This window comes from Aulonocara stuartgranti, assembly GCF_965226115.1.
Source record: "Aulonocara stuartgranti genome assembly, chromosome: 17".
In the NCBI taxonomy this organism is placed as follows: domain Eukaryota; kingdom Metazoa; phylum Chordata; class Actinopteri; order Cichliformes; family Cichlidae; genus Aulonocara; species Aulonocara stuartgranti.
The window spans coordinates 17,448,778-17,467,081 of record NC_138953.1 but is presented as its reverse complement, the minus strand read 5'-3'; the positions used below and the strand labels follow the sequence as shown (position 1 = coordinate 17,467,081).

Sequence of the window (18,304 nt, the reverse complement as noted above, 5' to 3'; positions counted from 1 at the left end):
GTCTCTTCCAATGGACCTACTCTTGGAGAAACCCAAAAATGACTGTAATTGTCATCAAACCACCTCTTCATTAATATACACTGAAGTGTAGAAACTTGCTACACCTCAGGGGAGGTCGTCAAATGTCATGTTTGTGGGGGGAAAAACTTAAGGAAGATAAGTCTTAATGTAATTAATGTAATTTACCTTCTAATTAACCTGATTTTTATGTGAATTCTTTGATTGCTTTCAACAAATCCTGAAAAAAGTCCAAAGCAACCAGTGTAAAACCAGTATGGTGTACCTCAAAGCTCACTTCCTGGGATATTCATTTTTTAAACTCACAGTTTTACACTTTTATGACATAGGTTAGATAATTTTATTAGCAAGAAGGTGATGCAAATATTTTTCAATGATAAAAATTGGAATGAAACTAACCGTGTATTATCCAGTGTATCTAGCCGGCTAAATGTTTTCTCATTTTTATGAACAAGTCAGCAAGATAATTCATCCAGTAAGTTGTTTTAGTATTAGTTTTAGACTTAGTTTTATTACTTGATACTACAGAGACATTTAAGTCTGTGGCAATAAAATGTAGAAGTTTGACATGACTTAAATTTTAATGTTTGTGCTCCCGAGCTTCATCAAGAAAACTCAGGAAAACCCAGACGGACAAAGAGGAGTTCATAAATGTATCGGCATCAGTGGGGTCATTACCCAGGCACCACAAATGTAAATGAGATCATCAGGTTCATAAAGGTGGCTGTCACTGCCAAGTGACAAACTGAGAACTGTTTATACATGGTGTCGGTCCTGGCTGAGGGTTGCATTGTGGGATGGCAGGGAGGACGCAGTGATGTCACAAACTCAGGCTGGGGGGTTGTGTAAAAGAAACAGAGTGACCATTGACGTCCAGCAGCATACAGACTCCTGTTGTCCTCCAGAGACACAACAGGACACTCTCTGAGCGGCTGCATGATGCATTAACTCTGTGTTCAGCACTAATGTGAAGCTCTTGACGCTCTGTGCCTCTTTACTAATGGAGCACCATGTTCTGTCCCCAACCTATCACCCCCCTCGTGTCTGTTTTTTTTTTTCATTTTTTATTTTATTTTTTTTTTATTCTTGTTTTTATTTGAACCCCCTTCAGGCGAAGAAGTCTCTTTGCCTTCCTTACCCTACTGCCATCCTGCCTTTGGACTGACTATCTTTTGGCTTTTTATATTAATCCTTGGTAAGTAAGCACTTGCTGGCCAAAAACACTGCACTTCAGGGGCATGTCTAAGCAGAGCCACAGCCGACAGTATTGATCAGAGACACTGTTTTACTCTCAAAATTAACCAAAGTGAGGAGTCACGGATCACGTCTGGATCCAGAGTTCACAAATAAGTCTGGTGGTGTTTTGTATGGAGTAAAACAACAATCCATTTGTCAGTGTGATGTACCTCAGGGTTTACATCATTCATATTTTCTATTTTTAGGTCAATATTTTTTTTTAATATCAATTACAAAGAAAACCAAACTATTGCCAACAAAACAGTCCTTTTCATTCGTCAACAATGGGCCACATAAAACAAGAGAAGTGAGAGATTACTGGGTCAAAAGCTTTGATCCTTCTTTGTAGCAGTGAAATAACTTCTGATTGGCTATAGGTGTTTTGGTGCATTTCAATAGGGAAACATTGTGGTTTGGGTTAAAATAACCACTTCATCAAGTTTAAAATAATAACCACAGAGTTAAAGTAGTGCAGTGACTGTTTTGGTGGTTGGTAGAAAACAAATAGCCATGTCCTGTTTAAAAGTACAACATTAATAGACCTATCCAACCACCTTGAGCTCCTCCCTGAGTTTTATCCATGCTTCTATAGCCAAAATACACTCATTTATCTTTTAAGAAACTAGTGCCTTCATTGCATACCACGCCTGCATAGGGATGGTGTGGCTGAAAATGTCCTGTGATGGTTCTCTAATTCTAGCAAATTTACTTAGATTAGATAGTGAATCTAGTTTTTCACAAGGGTTCATTTCAAGGCCTGTGTTGTTTTTCCAGGACACACTCATTTAATATGACTGAATGAAGTAGCCTAATTGCAAAGCCATTGTCTTCTTTTGCAAGTTTAAAGTGAATTAAAACCAAAATGTAACAGGTTTCTTCAATAATCCATGCTCCACGTCGCCACCAAGCTTCAGGATATTCAGTTTGGTACTTATTGTGTAAGAACCGCTACCTCAATTCAGCACAATACATAGTTTATGTTACAAATGCACCCAAGATCTATTTTTCTGTCACCAGGGATTTACTGTTTTATTTATGCATGGCCTTTAGTCCTCAAATTTGAATACAATTTTGGGTGTGTGTTTATAGCATTATGTTACACTTAATGCACACAAAAATTCTAACTCATCAATTTATTTGGGACTAAACCAAAAAACAAATGTGATCATTTTTAAGTTATCTAGTATAATCAGCTGGGATTTCTTACTATTCATGTTTACTAATTCATGTTTATATGTAGATAAATATCAAATAAAACAGTCAAATAAAAGAAAAAAAACAAGAACAAAATATTATCTTTAGATGTATAAATAGATCACTTGCAATTCTGCTTCTGTGAATATGAAATCTGGTGTTCCTCAGGGATCCATTTTGGAACCCTTTAGGTTTTTTTGTGTTATAAATTATTTTTATTTGTAATGTTTTCTTTAGTGTTAGTTGCTAGCAGGAGACAAAACTCAGTGTTGGATTGGACATGTGACTGTTTGTTGACAAGAACCAAAATATATCAAACTTAATATATAAAACATCACCAGACTTTTCTTTAGCATTTTGACACTTCATTTTGAAACTACAGGGAACTCCCGACATAAATAGGTAGTCAGATGTAATTTCTGACATGTTAAACTTTGTCTTGCAATGCTGTGTCTGTGGTTACACCTTCAAAGTCACATTGAGTGTATTTCTACTAACATGTTGGATGTACTTCAGCATGAAGCGAACTCTCGATGCTAACTCCGGCTTTGGTGTCTGCATGCTCCCTGTCTCTCTCTTTGTGGACTTTCTCTTTAGAAGTCTCTTTGTTACTCAGTTGTGATTTCTGTTCTCTCATAGATTGTAGATGTGATGTGCATGTTGATGGATCAAGATAAACTAGCGGATTGTGTTTTAGCGTCTCCAGATTTCCTCCCACTTGATGTTTGAAAACTTGGTTGTAAACCAAGGAACTTTCAGGACATCATGAGTGATTCAGGGGGAAATTTGGCCCAATTTAACACAATTTGTGTTAAATGGTTGAATGTAGATACAGAAGTATGAAGAGCAAAAATTACAGAAGATGCATGATTGTGGAGAAACTTAATGGCTCAGTCACACTAGGGTGAAAATAGGATGGCAACCTCCTTGACCTCCTGGGTAATCCAGAGGTTAACTGTGTAACACCTTTAATCTGGGCAATCACAAGATGACTGTACAGGTCGCCTGGTAGGAAGCAACCTGTCTTGAAACGGTCGTATTCCAACTCGGACTGACTGCAATCACTCTCAAAAAAATTGGAGAAGATTGACAAATAAGATCTTGATAATGTATAAATGCAGACAGATTGCCAATATACTGAAGTCTGAGTCAGTCTGCACTGATAATTGCAATTCGTCTACAATCCATCACTTTGTAATAAGGACCTCAACTCAATTGGTTGCCAGCTGATTATAATCTGATTATATTCCTACAGAAAAGCAAGCTTGTGTGTACAAGTAAACTGCTGTGTTATTTGTGTTATTTTTAAATCTATGAGATGAATGTGTTTGTTTTACTTTCTGTGTTTGTTGATTGCAACAGATTTGTAATTTAAGCAAATGTATCCCAGTTAATTGCCGTATTATCACAGACAGATTGCATGTTATTGCCAACTTGACCCAATGTAATTGTAAACTGGTAGCAGACTGACTCCATCTTTTTGTTGTTTTAATGCTGTGTTGACACTTTGAAGCCAGCAACTGACTGAATGGTTGCAGACCTGGTCCCTTTTTTCCAAAGCAAATTTCCAAAGCAAATTCAAAAATTATTTCAGAGGCAAGGCAAGTTCATTGCACACTTTTGCAGTAATTAAGGTTGTGCCATGGTTTGTTTTCCTTAGTGTGACTGTAGCATTAAGCAGGTAGCAGATCTAGATGAAGACGATACTTGTGAGCATGACATTGTCTTGCTTTGATGGGTCGACTTATTTTGAAGTTCTGCTTTGTTGGGTTGGACCGATGCTTGGGTTCGGTACTGGCGTTATATGCAAAAGTGATTTGTGTGAATCTATCTTACTGAAGATAGACCATAACCATAACCCTAGCCCTTTTATTATTGCGTAGATATATGACAGAATAGGAACCTCAATAAGATTTCAGTTAGGCAAAAATGTCTAAAAACTACAACCCATCTTTTATCTGGGACTAAATCCAAAACAAAATGACTTGGTGCTTTTATGCAATTCAGTAAGTGACTGGAATAATTAATGTACGGTTTAGTTGGAAATTATCTATCGGAATTTCAGGACCAGGACCACGCCTCCAAACATGCTCCTTCCGGTTGTCATCTATATAGGTTCCCCCAGTTCTGCAAGCTGTTCATTCTGGTTTACGTGCCCCACCCTCCCTCCCTTCTTGTTCTCAGTTCTTTAACTTCTTCATTTCTATTTAGTACATGGGCATCTGCCAGGCCTGGGAGCCATCGCCAGTCCCCTTCGAGGCTTTCCCCAAACCGCAGCTCAATTCATGCCAAAGCATTCATTTTTACCCACTAAAACACTGTCAAATCTAAAATGAGGACGTGGGCCCAGCTAGTGAAATATTTTATTGTTGCCATGGTGCATCATAAAAAAAAAACTAATACTGAAAGAGGCAATTATATTTGCTCATTCATCATAACCTGGAAATTTTGTTCACGCCAAAAAATGAAATGTGAGATCTAGTCTAGAATAAAATAGAATCCAACCTGTGGCCCTTTGCTGCATGTGTTCCCCTCTCTCTCTCCTGCCGCTTTCCTGTCACTCTTCACTGCTTCTATCAAAAAAGGCCCAAAAAAGAAATAATATTTCTAATTTTTGTCAGTAAAAATGAAGTGATTATTGATAACATTTAAATACTTTTTAAGAAAGATATTTGGTGTTTTACAGTATCAAATGTCTTAATATTTTAAGCATTGTGGCAGTTCACAAATTTGATCTAAAATAGACCATTTATTTATTTATTTATTAATAACCACAGAACCATAATTCAAGAAATGTATACAGGAAATGCTTTAAATAGAATATTCTACCTGCCCATGACTCTTAACTGTGGAACTAAAGTCTGAACCTTCAGCCTCTGGGGCGAAAATAGGCACAAACACTGAAAACCTCCAGTTCCTCTCATCTCTAGCAGAGGCTGCAATCACAGTATTCTAACATGGTGAGCGAAAGCTCCAGGCGATCCAGGAGAGAAGAACAACTGCTGCCTAGTCAAAAACCCTTAGCGTTCCCTTATGTGTCAGGAGTATTGGAACAGTCGACACGCATTTTACTCTGAACACACTGCGCCAAAAATTAGGTCCCCTGGCACAAACAGTGTAATATAGTGTACCCTGTTAAGTCCCAGGAGGATTGCTGTGATTTATACTTGAGGGAAACAAACAACCTCTGGTGAAGTGGATGGCGCGACACAGAAGAGCTACCTCATCAAGCAGGACTTCACAGTCTGTTTACGCCTACAGGCCAGTGGACACTGTTTCAATGATGAGGATGTACACATCCTGGACAGGGAGGAACGCTGGTGTGAGCGCGGAGTCAAGGAGGCCATTTACATGAAAAGGGAAAGACCATCTCTGAATTGAAGACGGGGCCTAAGGGTACATCTGTCACCATCTTACAATACTGTGATTGTTACTGATGGCCATTGATCAGTTGTCATTGATCAAAGGTCTTTGATCAGTGGTTGTTGATCAATGGTCATGACAATTTGGATATTTATCATCAAGAAACTACGCTACATCCACATGAGCAGAATCAACTTTTTAGACTCCCGTGTTAAAACTTTACAGCAGAAACAAACATGCTTACAGCCTTATACACAAACTGTTTTCATCTCTATAGGTGATTTCCCCTTCATAACAACTGTATTAAACTTATTACAAAAAAAACAAAAAAAAAACAACTTATTACATACTTATTACATATTGAAGAAGATTTTAGCAGTTTAAGTGGGGCACATATCAGGAGTCAGAGACAAATATGAAACTGTTAGGGGTGAAATTTTATATGTTGTTATAACCCCCATGTTTAAATTGTAATATGGCTTAAAATTTCTATTATTAGGGGTGTGGCCTCTTTGATTGTCAGGTATATGGAAACACAGGAAGGTGTAGAAGCTAGCTGTCTGCTAGGCTTCATCTCAGCTAATTGGAGTCCTTGAACTGAACCTCTGGATCGTGTCTGTTCTGCTGGAGCTTTTTGGGTTTAATGAGCAATTTACAAACGAACTGAAAACAAACCACACAGCAGGGGGAGATGCTACATTAAGGGGTAAAAACCTGCATCGGTCAAAGCCCAACATGAGCTAATGATGTGAATGAAGGAGGGGTCAGAAATCATCACAAGGACTTGACATGTTTGTATTTTATAGGAGCAAGACTGCTTTAAAGAAACGGAAGCTAACAAGGTAACGACGACTGCATGCAGCTTTCAGCCTGTGGGCTTCATCTTTCTGTGTGTGTGTGTGCGTGTGTTCACCACTAATACCATCCTTCAGCCAGAAAACAGTTTTATCCAGCAGTCTCCTGAGAAATTGAACCAACATTAACTGTGTACTCAGAGGGATTTCTGACTTTTGTGGGTGTTGAAAGGTTTGTTAATAAATTATTTCAGGTGCATGAAATTGCTCATGCTTTACCTTAGTGATGAACTCATTAATGCATTGCAAGAACTTCGACCTTTAGGTGGCAACAGATACATTTTTGCTCCATCTTATTATTACTATGGAGTAAGTGTTCCCTGTGCATTGTAGTACCTATGTGTTAATTACCTGTTTATGCTGGTTACCTGTAACAGTGTTTTAAGAACCAATGCAAAGTTTTTGGTGATCAACAAATGTAAAAGAAGTCTGAAGCCTAACGTTTCTGATACTGTCCAACTTTCTTCAAACTGCCATCTATCCACCTATCTTCTTAACCACCTTCCTAGTACCTATCTACCTACCTACCTAATTACCTCCCTACCTGTCTTCCTGCCTTACTATATGCCTACCTTCCTGACTCCCTTCCTTTCTACCTACCTATGTTACCCTTTCCCTCCCCAAATCCCTGTTATTCCCTTACTGCCTACCTAACTCTCTCCTTAATTACATCTATCTGCCTGCCTACCTCCCTTTTATCTTCATTATCTTTCTACCTTTCCTTCCTACCTCCACGTATACCTCTCTACGTTTCTTCTCATCTTCCTATCTACCTACCTGCCTTCTTCCGTCCCATCTTGCCTAACTGTCCTCTTGGCTATGTCCTTCCTACTTTCTACCTGCCTACCTATTTATGTTCCTACCTATTTCTCTTTCTTTCTACCTACTTACCTGCCTACCTGTGAGCTGGTGCTGTATAGACATAGGCCCATCTATCATTCAGGGCAATTGGATTGTATTACAGCAGTTTGTTCTTTATTTTTCTTGACTAATTTATTTAAACTTACTTAATTTAAAATTTTCCAGTTTAAAAAACTGACATTAGCAAGCTAGCTGTAGCTTAGCTACTCTGAATCAGGCGCTGGTTATTCTCTTGTGATAGCTGAAAATATGACTTGCACAGGGCAAGCTGGCCAGTGAGGCGCATGGATAAATGAGCTGACAGCATCAAGGCTTCTACACTGCTGCAGTGTGAGCTAAAGAAATGTTGCTGAGGTGAACTGAATATACAAGCCTGAGGGTTTCATAGAACCAACTGCAGGTTGTTTGGGGTGAAGAGATCTTCAGGTCCAACATTAGAGCTCATTAAAGGTTTTGTGCAGCAAACATCTGCCCGTATAGGACTTGGAGCTTTCGTTATCGGTGAGATTAAAAGCGAAATGTAAAGACGGTGGTGGGTGTCAGCCATTTGATAGTGTTTTTTTTGTGCTTTCAGCCCTGTGCAGCTGGACGACTTTGAGGCCTTCTTCAAAGACATGAGCAAGGACTCTGCCTACAAGTTCTCCTTGCAGTTCGAGGTACAACTTAAATCACGTCTTCTGAGACCAACAGGCCTGACGTTTGTTCTGAGAAGCAGAGGGAAGCATCTGAAACCCTCTGTGTTTTTTATATCATTTAACTTTGGTTCTGGTGACGTTTCTGTAGGAAAAACCAAAAGAGGAAGTGAATAAATGTCCCAAAATGACCTTGATAAGCTTCTAGGCTAGTGAGTGATGAAATAAAGTCTGCAAATAAAGTCTGATTTAGATCAGCAGGAGTGAATGCTGCTCTAATACATCGCCTGACGTTAGCAAGTGAGCAGGATCTTACATATTTCATCAGTTCACACATAATATTTAAATGTTTACAATTTAAATGAAATATGTCTTTTAGTTATATATTTATTCAGATGCATGGGTGTGCCTTTCAAGGGTGTTGGGCGACACTTCCCCTTACTTGGGAAAACAGCGAGATGCTTAATTATCATGTGGCGCCTGATTTTGTGTTTTTCTTTACGTAAATAAATACGGTCTAAACTGAAGCACAAAAAACTAAAACTGAAAATGAAATCAAATTTTTAAAAATGTTCCTCTAGCGCTCAAACTGCAGTGAGGCTTAAACCTTTTTCTGCATAGTGGGTGTGTCATCTGATTTTAGGGTGCTTTATTCCACAGCCGTTCACAAGTAACAATCACAACATGTCCTGTTAGAGCAGATTCGTGCTGGTAGGTAGCATGGCAACAGTGGTGGCTGCAGACGTGCTCGCAAGAGCATGGGATGGGTTTTCCTGTCGTATGGACACATGCCACTCATTTGAAGGGAGACACATGCAGACATTATATAAAGTTTTCTATGTAAAACTTTATATTCATCCAGGTATTTTAAATTTTTGAATTCCTTAAAAAATACAGCGTTTTAAAATCTGATTAACTTTTGATACACCCAGTATTATACATTTATTCAAAGTGGATCCATTCCCCTTATTTCCACCTGCATTTTTTACTGTTGACTGTTCAAGCAGCTATGCATGATTCACACTTCAGAATAATCCTTCTTTATCTGATGCCAAGATTCAGTTCAGTCGCTCTTTGAAACAACCCGTTTTAGCTCCTCTTCATTTAAACCAGCTTTCTTCTAACACTCACAAACAGAAACATGTCAAATCACTTGTTTTGAACTTGAACAGGAGGTGGGTGGGGCTTCTGTCTACCCTCTCTTACATCATACAGTTCCAAGAGTAGGAAAAACTGTGATAACAGTTAGAACAGGCTGCAGGGATTTGTGTACATGCACTGAGCTGATTATTAGACACTCTGGACATTTTTAATATGAACATCCAGCACAGGAACAGGAAATGAGGAGAAGACCCCTGGGTCCATTTTACATCTCACATAACCTCGGAGCTTTTTAAGAGCATTTTAATTTGAAAATCTGACTCAGATTTAAATGATCCTCATCCTTAATTTTAGTACTGATGTTTTTTTTTCCAGGATCTAAAGAGCATCGGTTTGGATCTTTCCCATGATGCTGCTGACCTTCCCATCAACAGGCCCAAGAACAGATACACCAACATCCTCCCCTGTGAGTCTGCACTAACATGTATATATCTAGATTTAAATATCTAGATAAAAAAATACACAAGATCATCAGAACAAAGAGGAAGGCGGGGCCGGACTGAAAGCAACCCGCTGATCATGGGGAAACCATAAAATCAACCGTGAGCCTCCACTTTTACTGATTTATTGCCCAGAGAAAATTTACTTTCATTAGACGGTCTGTAATAAATGTGTAAAATGGAGCCTCGCGGTGCTTTTTCTCTGACTTAAAAATCCAGCTCGTCAGAGTTGTATTCTGAAACCAGCGCACACCACTAACTACAGTGAAGATGCCATTATTAAGTGCCTTTATAGAAATGGAGAGCTTTCATTTTTTCTGATTCTAAAGTCACGTGAGCGTTTGTGTTCCTCGGAGTACGAGGACAAGTTTTACTGTTTGGTGACGACCTGTAGTTTATCTTGGGACTAACGAGAGAAAATCTGCTCTAAGATGACTTCAGTCGGGTGAAGCTGATCTCGATGCACAATGACGAAGGTTCAGACTACATCAACGCCAATTACATACCCGTGAGTACATCCACAACACAAATGTGAGGAATTAGCATCCATTTGTTTTTCATCTCTTTTATAGTCCATGTTTTGCATGAATTACTTTTTTCTTCTGTGCTTGTGTTTGGATTCCAGGGCTACAGACACAATAAAGAGTACATCGCCACGCAGGGTCCGCTGCCTGAGACCCGCAATGACTTCTGGAAGATGGTTTTGCAGCAAAAATCCCCGATCATCGTCATGCTCACACAGTGCAGTGAACGGCGCCGGGTGAGACTTTATGTTTAATCAGTTTAACTCTTTGTAAGTGGAAAATCTGGAGGTTTCAAGCCGCTTTAAATTTTATACTTAAATCAAAAAAAATAACAGATACGTAAAAATAGACAGACACGTAAAGATGACTCATTAGAATAAGTATTAAAAGACTGATTAATAAATAATGTTTTGAAGAAAAATTGTAGTAGCAAATACTTGCTAAAAATGGTTTTCGAAGGATTCTGATTTTTTGGTGTTTATTTATTGGTGTTTTATTCAGACTGAGCACAAGTAATGTGATTAACACAATCAACAGACAGTCACATTACACATATCCACCTATGGCTCAGCACAGAATCACCATCTTCACCTTTCATCAGATCAGAAAATGATTCTTGTTTAATTAGAAGAATAAAAACAAATAAGATGTTGTGTTTTTTATTTGCATAATGAAATTATTAATGTCATATTTCTAAATTAGTATAAATAAGGGGAAAATACATACACACAAATATTTTGTGTTTGGGGGGGGATCTGAAGACGAAAATTTCTTTAAAAAAAATAAAGTAAAATGACAGAAGTTGCACAATTCTGCCCCCTGGTGGTCATTGTTAACTGTGGCTGTAATTTTCTTCATGTTTTCAGGTGAAGTGTGATCATTACTGGCCCTTCAATGAGGACCCTGTGATGTACGGTGAGGTCAGTGTAGAGTTGCTATCTGAAAGCGAGTCTCCAGAGTGGATCATCAGGAAGTTCAGACTTGGATATGTGAGTTTCTTTGACTTCCAAACGGCTACTGACAAAAGCTTCCAGTTAGTGCATTTATCGAACGTGAACTGTTACTGCCACCTGCAGGCTGATGAGAGTCAGGACGTCCTCCACCTGAACTACACCTCGTGGCCGGATCACGGCGTCCCCACGGTAAATGCCATCGAGAGCATCCTGCAGTTCGTCCATATCGTCCGCCAGCAGGCCAACAGGACCAAAGACCCCATCATCGTCCACTGCAGGTAAGGCCACTCCTTAAAAACATCTGCAGATATTTTATCTTGCTGTGACTCATCTGTTAGCGTCCTCTGGTGGATACATGGAAAATCTAAAATAAATCACCATTATTGAAACTTTTTGTCATTCCTGCTCATTAAATGAAATAAAATGAAACGGCGTACCCAGTGGTGGTGCAGTCTGATTATTTAAACAGAGAAGCAGTGCGCAAATGTCTTCAAAATAAAACAGTGCACAATATATGCCACTATTAATGGTTCTACAAACATGGGCTGGATTTTCTGGATGGTTGCAAAGATTCTAGGATCCTCGATGGAATTGGATCAAGTAAAAAACCGAACCCAGGTCCCAAGAATTAGTGATGTGGCAAAAAATTGGGGTTATTTAAAAGGAAGAAATGGTGGTTTGTGGGAATGTGTGAATCATTGAAGAGGTTCTTTCTGTAGCCCTTCCCTGATCTCAGTGTTTCTAACTTCAGGACCAGTAATCTGTGGAGCTGTGTAGCCATCTTAACACTAGAACCACGGACTGGATCATTTAGACTTATCATTTAGGTATTTTAAAAATCGTGTAAATCTGTCACATTCAAACCCCATCATCTTGTATTTCATGGCTTTTCCTAAAACCCTCAATCCACCAACTTCCTTAGATGTCACTTAAAACTTTTAGAGCCGTGGAGCGTTTCTTTGGTAGAAATACTTGGAACCATGTAGACTCTGACAGATGGGTATGTGCTCGACAGATGTTTAATGGTTTTCTATTGTAACTGAGACATAAAAAGTCCTCCTCTTGGTGTTTTCTGGTAGCCAATGAGGTCCATGTTTTTTCATATTGCTTCTGTATTAGAACCAGAACTGAGTCAGTTCTCCGTTAGTGGAAACTGACCCACCTGCCATTAACGTCCCAGTTTGCGTTCAGGTTTTATGAGCGGTTGGGTAATGTCCTCATTCTTTCTCGGAGTGAATTTATTTATCCAAGTTTGATTTCTGCAGGTTTGATTTTCTCAGAGCAGGAAGGCGACTCGTTTCCTGACAGTCTGAGCCATAAAAATGCAATTAGAGAGATGATGTAATGGCCATTATGATGTCCATTAGTGGACTAGCGACAGCAGCGATTTGGTTTCTAATGATGCCGCCTGTGTGTGACAGTGCTGGAGTCGGCAGGACTGGGACCTTCATCGCTCTGGATCGCCTGATGCAGCACATCAGAGAGCATGAGTACGTGGACATCCTGGGCATGGTGTCGGAAATGCGATCGCATCGCCTGTCGATGGTTCAGACTGAGGTCAGACACTGGCACATCACACCAACACATACATGTGTAAATAAGACAGTTACTTGAAGAAGTCATTAAGTGTCCACACTTTAGAAACCGTCAACTGGATTGTGCCAATGTGTCCTCAATGACCTGAATTTGTGATTGTGAGTATCAAAGGGTGGACGATTAGTTCAAACGTGTTTGTTGTCTGCAGGAGCAGTACGTGTTCATCCATCAGTGCGTCATGCTAATGTGGCAGAAGAAAAAGCAGCAGTCCATCACCTCGGACGTCATCTACGAGAATGCCAGCAAGACATAATGAGGACACCTCCAGACGTGAGTCCAACCCGAAGTATCAGGGCTCATCCCGATTCGCGACATGCTTTATGGTTATTCACGGTATAGAAAGTGATTTAGAGCATCCATCCATCCTCATCTTTGTCGCGGGGGCTACACCCTTTTCCAGCTATTCTAGGGCGAGAGGCGGGGTTTACCCTGGTCAGGTCACATGTCTTTGGACTGTGGGTGGAAGCTGGAGTACCCGGAGAGAACCCTGCTAATCTTCATTGCTACCAATGATGATTAGCAACAACTTTCTAGAGGAAGTGGTTAAATGTCTTGGACTAATTTCAGTGAACCCTGTCAGGTCTGAGTCAAGCCAACCCTAAACTCTGTTATGAAGAAAAGTTTTTTTTAAGTGTATAAATATAAATGCCATGGTCTGATAGCTGTCTACCTCAGAAACTAATCTTTGATAAAAAAGTTTGACCTTAAATTTAAATTGAATTTATCTCTGTATCCATCATCTTCTTGTTGATCCAAACGAATGTCTTTGTGTTTTAGACTAAATCCTCCCTTTGTGCTTAAACCCTTCTGCTTGTTTTGCAGGCTGTGAACACACCCCAACCTCCTGTGCTTCAGGCATCCATTCTCTGCAGAAGAAGACTCGCTTCATCATCAGTATCAAAAACAAAAAAAAAAACAACATAGAACATCTGGGCGAGAGAAAACTATTATCAGTCTCTTTCTTTGAATTGGTGTTAAAGCATGGGATGGAGTTTTGCCTTAAGGAGCCTTCACTGACTGACCAACATGTTCAACCACAGCCCTGCCCTCTGAACTGGACTGACTCACACCAACGTGGGCTCGGAGGAGCGTTGACAAGCAGCAGTTGTTGAGGCAACGAGTCGGTGGAACGGAGTCAGTGGTTTTTCATTTTTATTTATGTTTTTAATCTCAGGAGTCGCTGTAAAACCAGCAAGCACACTGGCCTCCCCTTCAAACCTTTGTTTTAGGTTCAGGTTTTGCTTTGCCCGTCGTCTTGCACGGTGCAGCTTTCCTGGCTTTTTGGGGCGTAGGAGTCGGCGGCGGTAGATTTCATCGTTACGCACTGCCACACCTACCGCACACGTCGATAATTAAAAACCCCAATGGCTCGAGCTCGCTGATTAACTGCCAGGACTGCTGCACAGGAAGAACCCAGCAAACATTCACTAAAGAGCGAACCCAAGATGAGCACAAATCGGATGTTTGGAGACACTTACGTCATCTTTCCATCATGGCTGCATATGCCAAACTTCAGAAGTGAAAAATGAGGAACTTTTCAGATTTCTGCTCCAAATTACGGCAGAAAAATATCATCATCATAACACTATCCGAACTTTATCATGATCAACCCTAGCGGTGTGAATGTTTGCTAGGTCTGTACAACAAGAGGGCACAAACGAGTCGAGGGGAACGCCGTACCCACGCTGCCATCCGTCGCCGCTCGGCGTGTTTGAGGCCAGTTTAGAAGCTAGAGACTGTGGTTGTAGAGCTGTAGTTTGTATTTGCACTGAGGCCTCTGAGCTGCTGAACAAGAAGGGAAGCATTTTGCTGCTGCTTCCCACCGTGGGCGACCAGCACGCAGTCACCATGCTTGGAGCTGTAGATTAACGTTAGGACTACTGTAGAGCTTTGGACTGTCCGATCGGGCTGGCAGAGGAAAAGGACCGTATCCGACAGCATGGACATCGGAGACAGAATCTCTCAAGTTTCCCCGTTACTGGCCCGAAGTCACAGAAACATATCTGCTCAGCATATCAGCAGAGCTCATCTGGGTCCCACATAAATTGATTTTTCACCGTCTAGAAGTGCAGTCAGTTATTGCACAACTACAAATTATACCTTTGAATCTGGACTAGAAAGTATAAATACATAAGTTACAAAAATATCTGCATTTCAATGTCCCGATGCAGTCAGTGGTTTTCTTATACATGCCCACAGTGACTTCCTATAAAGAAGTACTACACCGATAAACGTTTAGCGTACATTTCACTGGACGTCACGTGTGATCCAGCGTTTGTAGTGCAACAAAACAGAATGTACGCATCCTGTAAGTATCTTTGACAGTTTAAAAGAAACTTCCTTCACAACGGTTTGTTTTCTCGTTCATTTTGAACTCTAAGCTTTTCTATTTAATTACAGATTTTTTTGTAGTATTTTCAATGAGTAAAACACCCAAAATTTAATCCTTAGCATTTTATGTAGTATTTCCTACCTTTTTACCATGTCACATACTACAGTCTAGTATGTATTAGACTAAAAGTATTTTAAACATGTGCATTTCACTAAAATGCATTTTGTTGGGTTTTGTTTTTGCCACAGTTTAACATTTTGAAAGGATTTTTCGGGCATTATAAGAAAACCAGTGAGCACGGACATTTAATAAAAAACACCACAGTTCAGGTTTTTGCTGGTTTTGGGCCCCTGGTGTCGGTTTGCGAATGGCTGAGACCGACTCATCAAATTCGATCTGTACAGAAAAGTATTGAAGCATCAGTGTCTGCTAGTTAGATCAGATTCTATTCAGCGATTTAGTTTTCATTGTTCATCTTTCTACTGAGTATTTCACATGAAGGGCAGAAGAATATTCACATTTCCATCATTCCTCAATGATTGTAGAGAATGTCTACTGAGCAGATGAGTGGTCGACTTCAATGAACCCAAAGTTTTACACTCGATTCAGGACATACAGGGTGTCGTCAAAATAAGAGCTCAACTCTGGGGGACGGGAGTATAATCATTTGGGATAGCTATGACTTTGGAATGAATCACAAAAGCTGGTTGAACAATCCAAATAAAAGATTTGGTAAAATGCTAAAAAATTTCATCAAGCTTATAAAATGTATAACACAAACTCTGCACTTCCTACAGTCTACAATCAAAATTTATTGTTATTTTAGAAAGTGTACTGCAACATACATGGTGGGAAAGGTGGAGCGCATTTCAGATGACTGAAATCAAAATTCAATTTGATTTCATACCAAACTGAATTGTAGTTTTTTTTCCCATAATAATTACATTTTGGCACATCGAGCAAAGCTTTTAAATTGCTTTGCTAGTTATTCCCATAATGAATACTAAACCAGGTAACTCTCACTTAATGCTGAAGTACAGATTTTTATTTTGACGACACCTTGCATTAAGTTTGTGCAAATATTTCAGTAATTAATGAATGTTTAAAAAGGCCACTGGCCACTTGTGAAATGATTCATCTTTGTGGCCTTGTGCTTACCACACCTGAAGTCTTTGCCTGTCAGCCGTCTCAGATCCTCAACGGTTGGGTACTTCGGTTCAGTCGCCGCTCGATAGTTTCCATGTCACTCTTAGATATCAGATGTACTGTACATACTACTACTACTGCTTAACTATTCTGTTTCTACTCGTCATTGCAAAGTTATTCTTGTGGAGATGTTGCTTTAGAAGTTTGTTTTTTAAAAGTTGTTGTAAATGTGAATCATCTTTCTCTGAGCTCAGAGCTGAATTCTCGCCGGCGCCGTTTCTTAAGCCTCAGCGTTTAGAAGCGTGACGTGGACGTGGAGGATGCATCTGGGGTCTGAGAAATGCACTTTGGTATGACTGTCAAAAAAAGATTTTTAAAAACTGACAGAACTTGCAGACAGTTTTGTGAAGCTCAGCACTGAAACTCTTCTACAGTTCTTTCTTGCTTAGTGTGTGTCCAGTCGAACTCGTACGTCATTGGTGCCATTATTGTGCATTGTGTCACTTACAGTTTGAAGGATGATCCCGAGCTTGGGTCACCGTCACAGAGTTTTACTGTGTGTGTTGGAACAAAATAAAAATGTTGCAGTAAAAACAGTGTGTGCTAAGTATAACTGTATGATCTTACATAATAATTTAGGATACCATCATGTGTGTTGGCATAATGGCGATATAATTTTTAAATACAATGGTTATGAATACATAGATTTACATAGCACCATGAATATAAAACAGTAGCTCTTTTGAACAACAAGGTCCTGAGTACTACTTAAGGGAAAATTAAAATCAGAAGGTCGCCAACTGAAACGTCAACTTTATGGAGTACAATGTGCCACAATATATGATTCTAGCTTTTCTGACCATCTCACTGTACCGTATTTTCCGCACTATAAGACGCACTTAAAATCCTTTAACTTTCTCAAAAATCAACAGTGCACCTTATGTATGAATTGTGTTTGTGCTTACTGACCTCGAAACAATTTTATGTGGTACACGGCACTCAAAAATGTTTTAGTACGACTTTGGTAAGCTACGAAACCGGACCGCTTGATGGATTGTCGAAACATTATGGCTACCGTAGTCAGGAGCCTCGAGGACTCTGAGTATCTGGGTCCAAAACTCCGTCGCTTCAGGTCCCAAAGTCAAATAAACACTGTGGCATCACTGAGAGTTAAAAACCGTCTAAATCTTTAATAAAATGATCAGCGTTGCTGCTTTACCAGGTGTAACAATTAAGTTTGACATCCAGGCATCCATGAAAACAGAATTTATTAAATTTAACAGTTAGAAGTTAGCAGGAAGTTAGCTCGCTAGTTTCCACCTAAACATGATATAGCATGTTCTGACTGAGAGATTTCTGAAAAAATTAAAACGTACAGCTCTGCAATCACTTCCAACATAAACAAAGACAGAAAACTAAAAAGCAGTGACGTTTGTAGGGTTACTGAAGTTGGACTAGCTGGTATATAATGATGTGCTACGTGATGTACCTGGTAGCGACACGGCTATGTTAGCATAAACACAGTGAAGCTGGAGGCAGTGTTGGTCGAGTTACTTTAAAAAAGTAATCAGTAACTAATTACTGATTACTTCCTGCAAAAAGTAATCCCATTACTTTACTGATTACAAAAATAATTAGTTACTTAGTTACTTTTTAAAAACATGATTTACAACCTGAATAGGTAATAAAGCAATAGATCTTTCAGCCCAATTCTACACAGTGGGCCATTTATAGGGATACACCGTAATAAAATGGGAATGGTTGGTGATATTAAAGTCCTGTTTGTGGCAAACTCCTCAAGATGGGTGGTGACCATGGTGGCCATTTAGAAGTCGGCCATCTTGGATACAACTTTTGTTTTTTTTCCCAGTAGGAAGAGGGCCATGTGGCACGTCAAAGTTATTGGTAATGACAAGAAAAACAATGGTGTGCTTGGTTTAACAGGGTCTAACCCTGTTAAACCAAGCACACCATTTTTAAGTACAGGTACTTAA

At 39.6% G+C, this 18,304-nt stretch overlaps 1 protein-coding gene across 4 annotated transcripts in view; it reads left to right on the top strand.

The window, feature by feature from the left end:
* Positions 1 to 16,906, top strand: part of ptpro (protein tyrosine phosphatase receptor type O) — a 47,940-nt gene extending 31,034 nt beyond the window's left edge. For 2 of the 4 annotated variants that reach the window (XM_082510433.1, XM_082510432.1), the window contains exons 18-28: positions 1,130 to 1,213; positions 6,618 to 6,653; positions 8,101 to 8,182; positions 9,635 to 9,725; positions 10,191 to 10,267; positions 10,385 to 10,519; positions 11,150 to 11,272; positions 11,360 to 11,514; positions 12,658 to 12,793; positions 12,981 to 13,102; positions 13,655 to 16,906. In XM_082510433.1, the coding sequence (XP_082366559.1) occupies positions 1,130 to 1,213; positions 6,618 to 6,653; positions 8,101 to 8,182; positions 9,635 to 9,725; positions 10,191 to 10,267; positions 10,385 to 10,519; positions 11,150 to 11,272; positions 11,360 to 11,514; positions 12,658 to 12,793; positions 12,981 to 13,085 (1,024 nt within the window). In that variant the 3' untranslated portion in view covers positions 13,086 to 13,102; positions 13,655 to 16,906. The remainder of the gene's footprint in view (positions 1 to 1,129; positions 1,214 to 6,617; positions 6,654 to 8,100; positions 8,183 to 9,634; positions 9,726 to 10,190; positions 10,268 to 10,384; positions 10,520 to 11,149; positions 11,273 to 11,359; positions 11,515 to 12,657; positions 12,794 to 12,980; positions 13,103 to 13,654) is intronic. The other 2 variants (XM_082510434.1, XM_082510435.1) reach the window with 2 other exon arrangements.
* Positions 16,907 to 18,304: the final 1,398 nt, after the last annotated feature.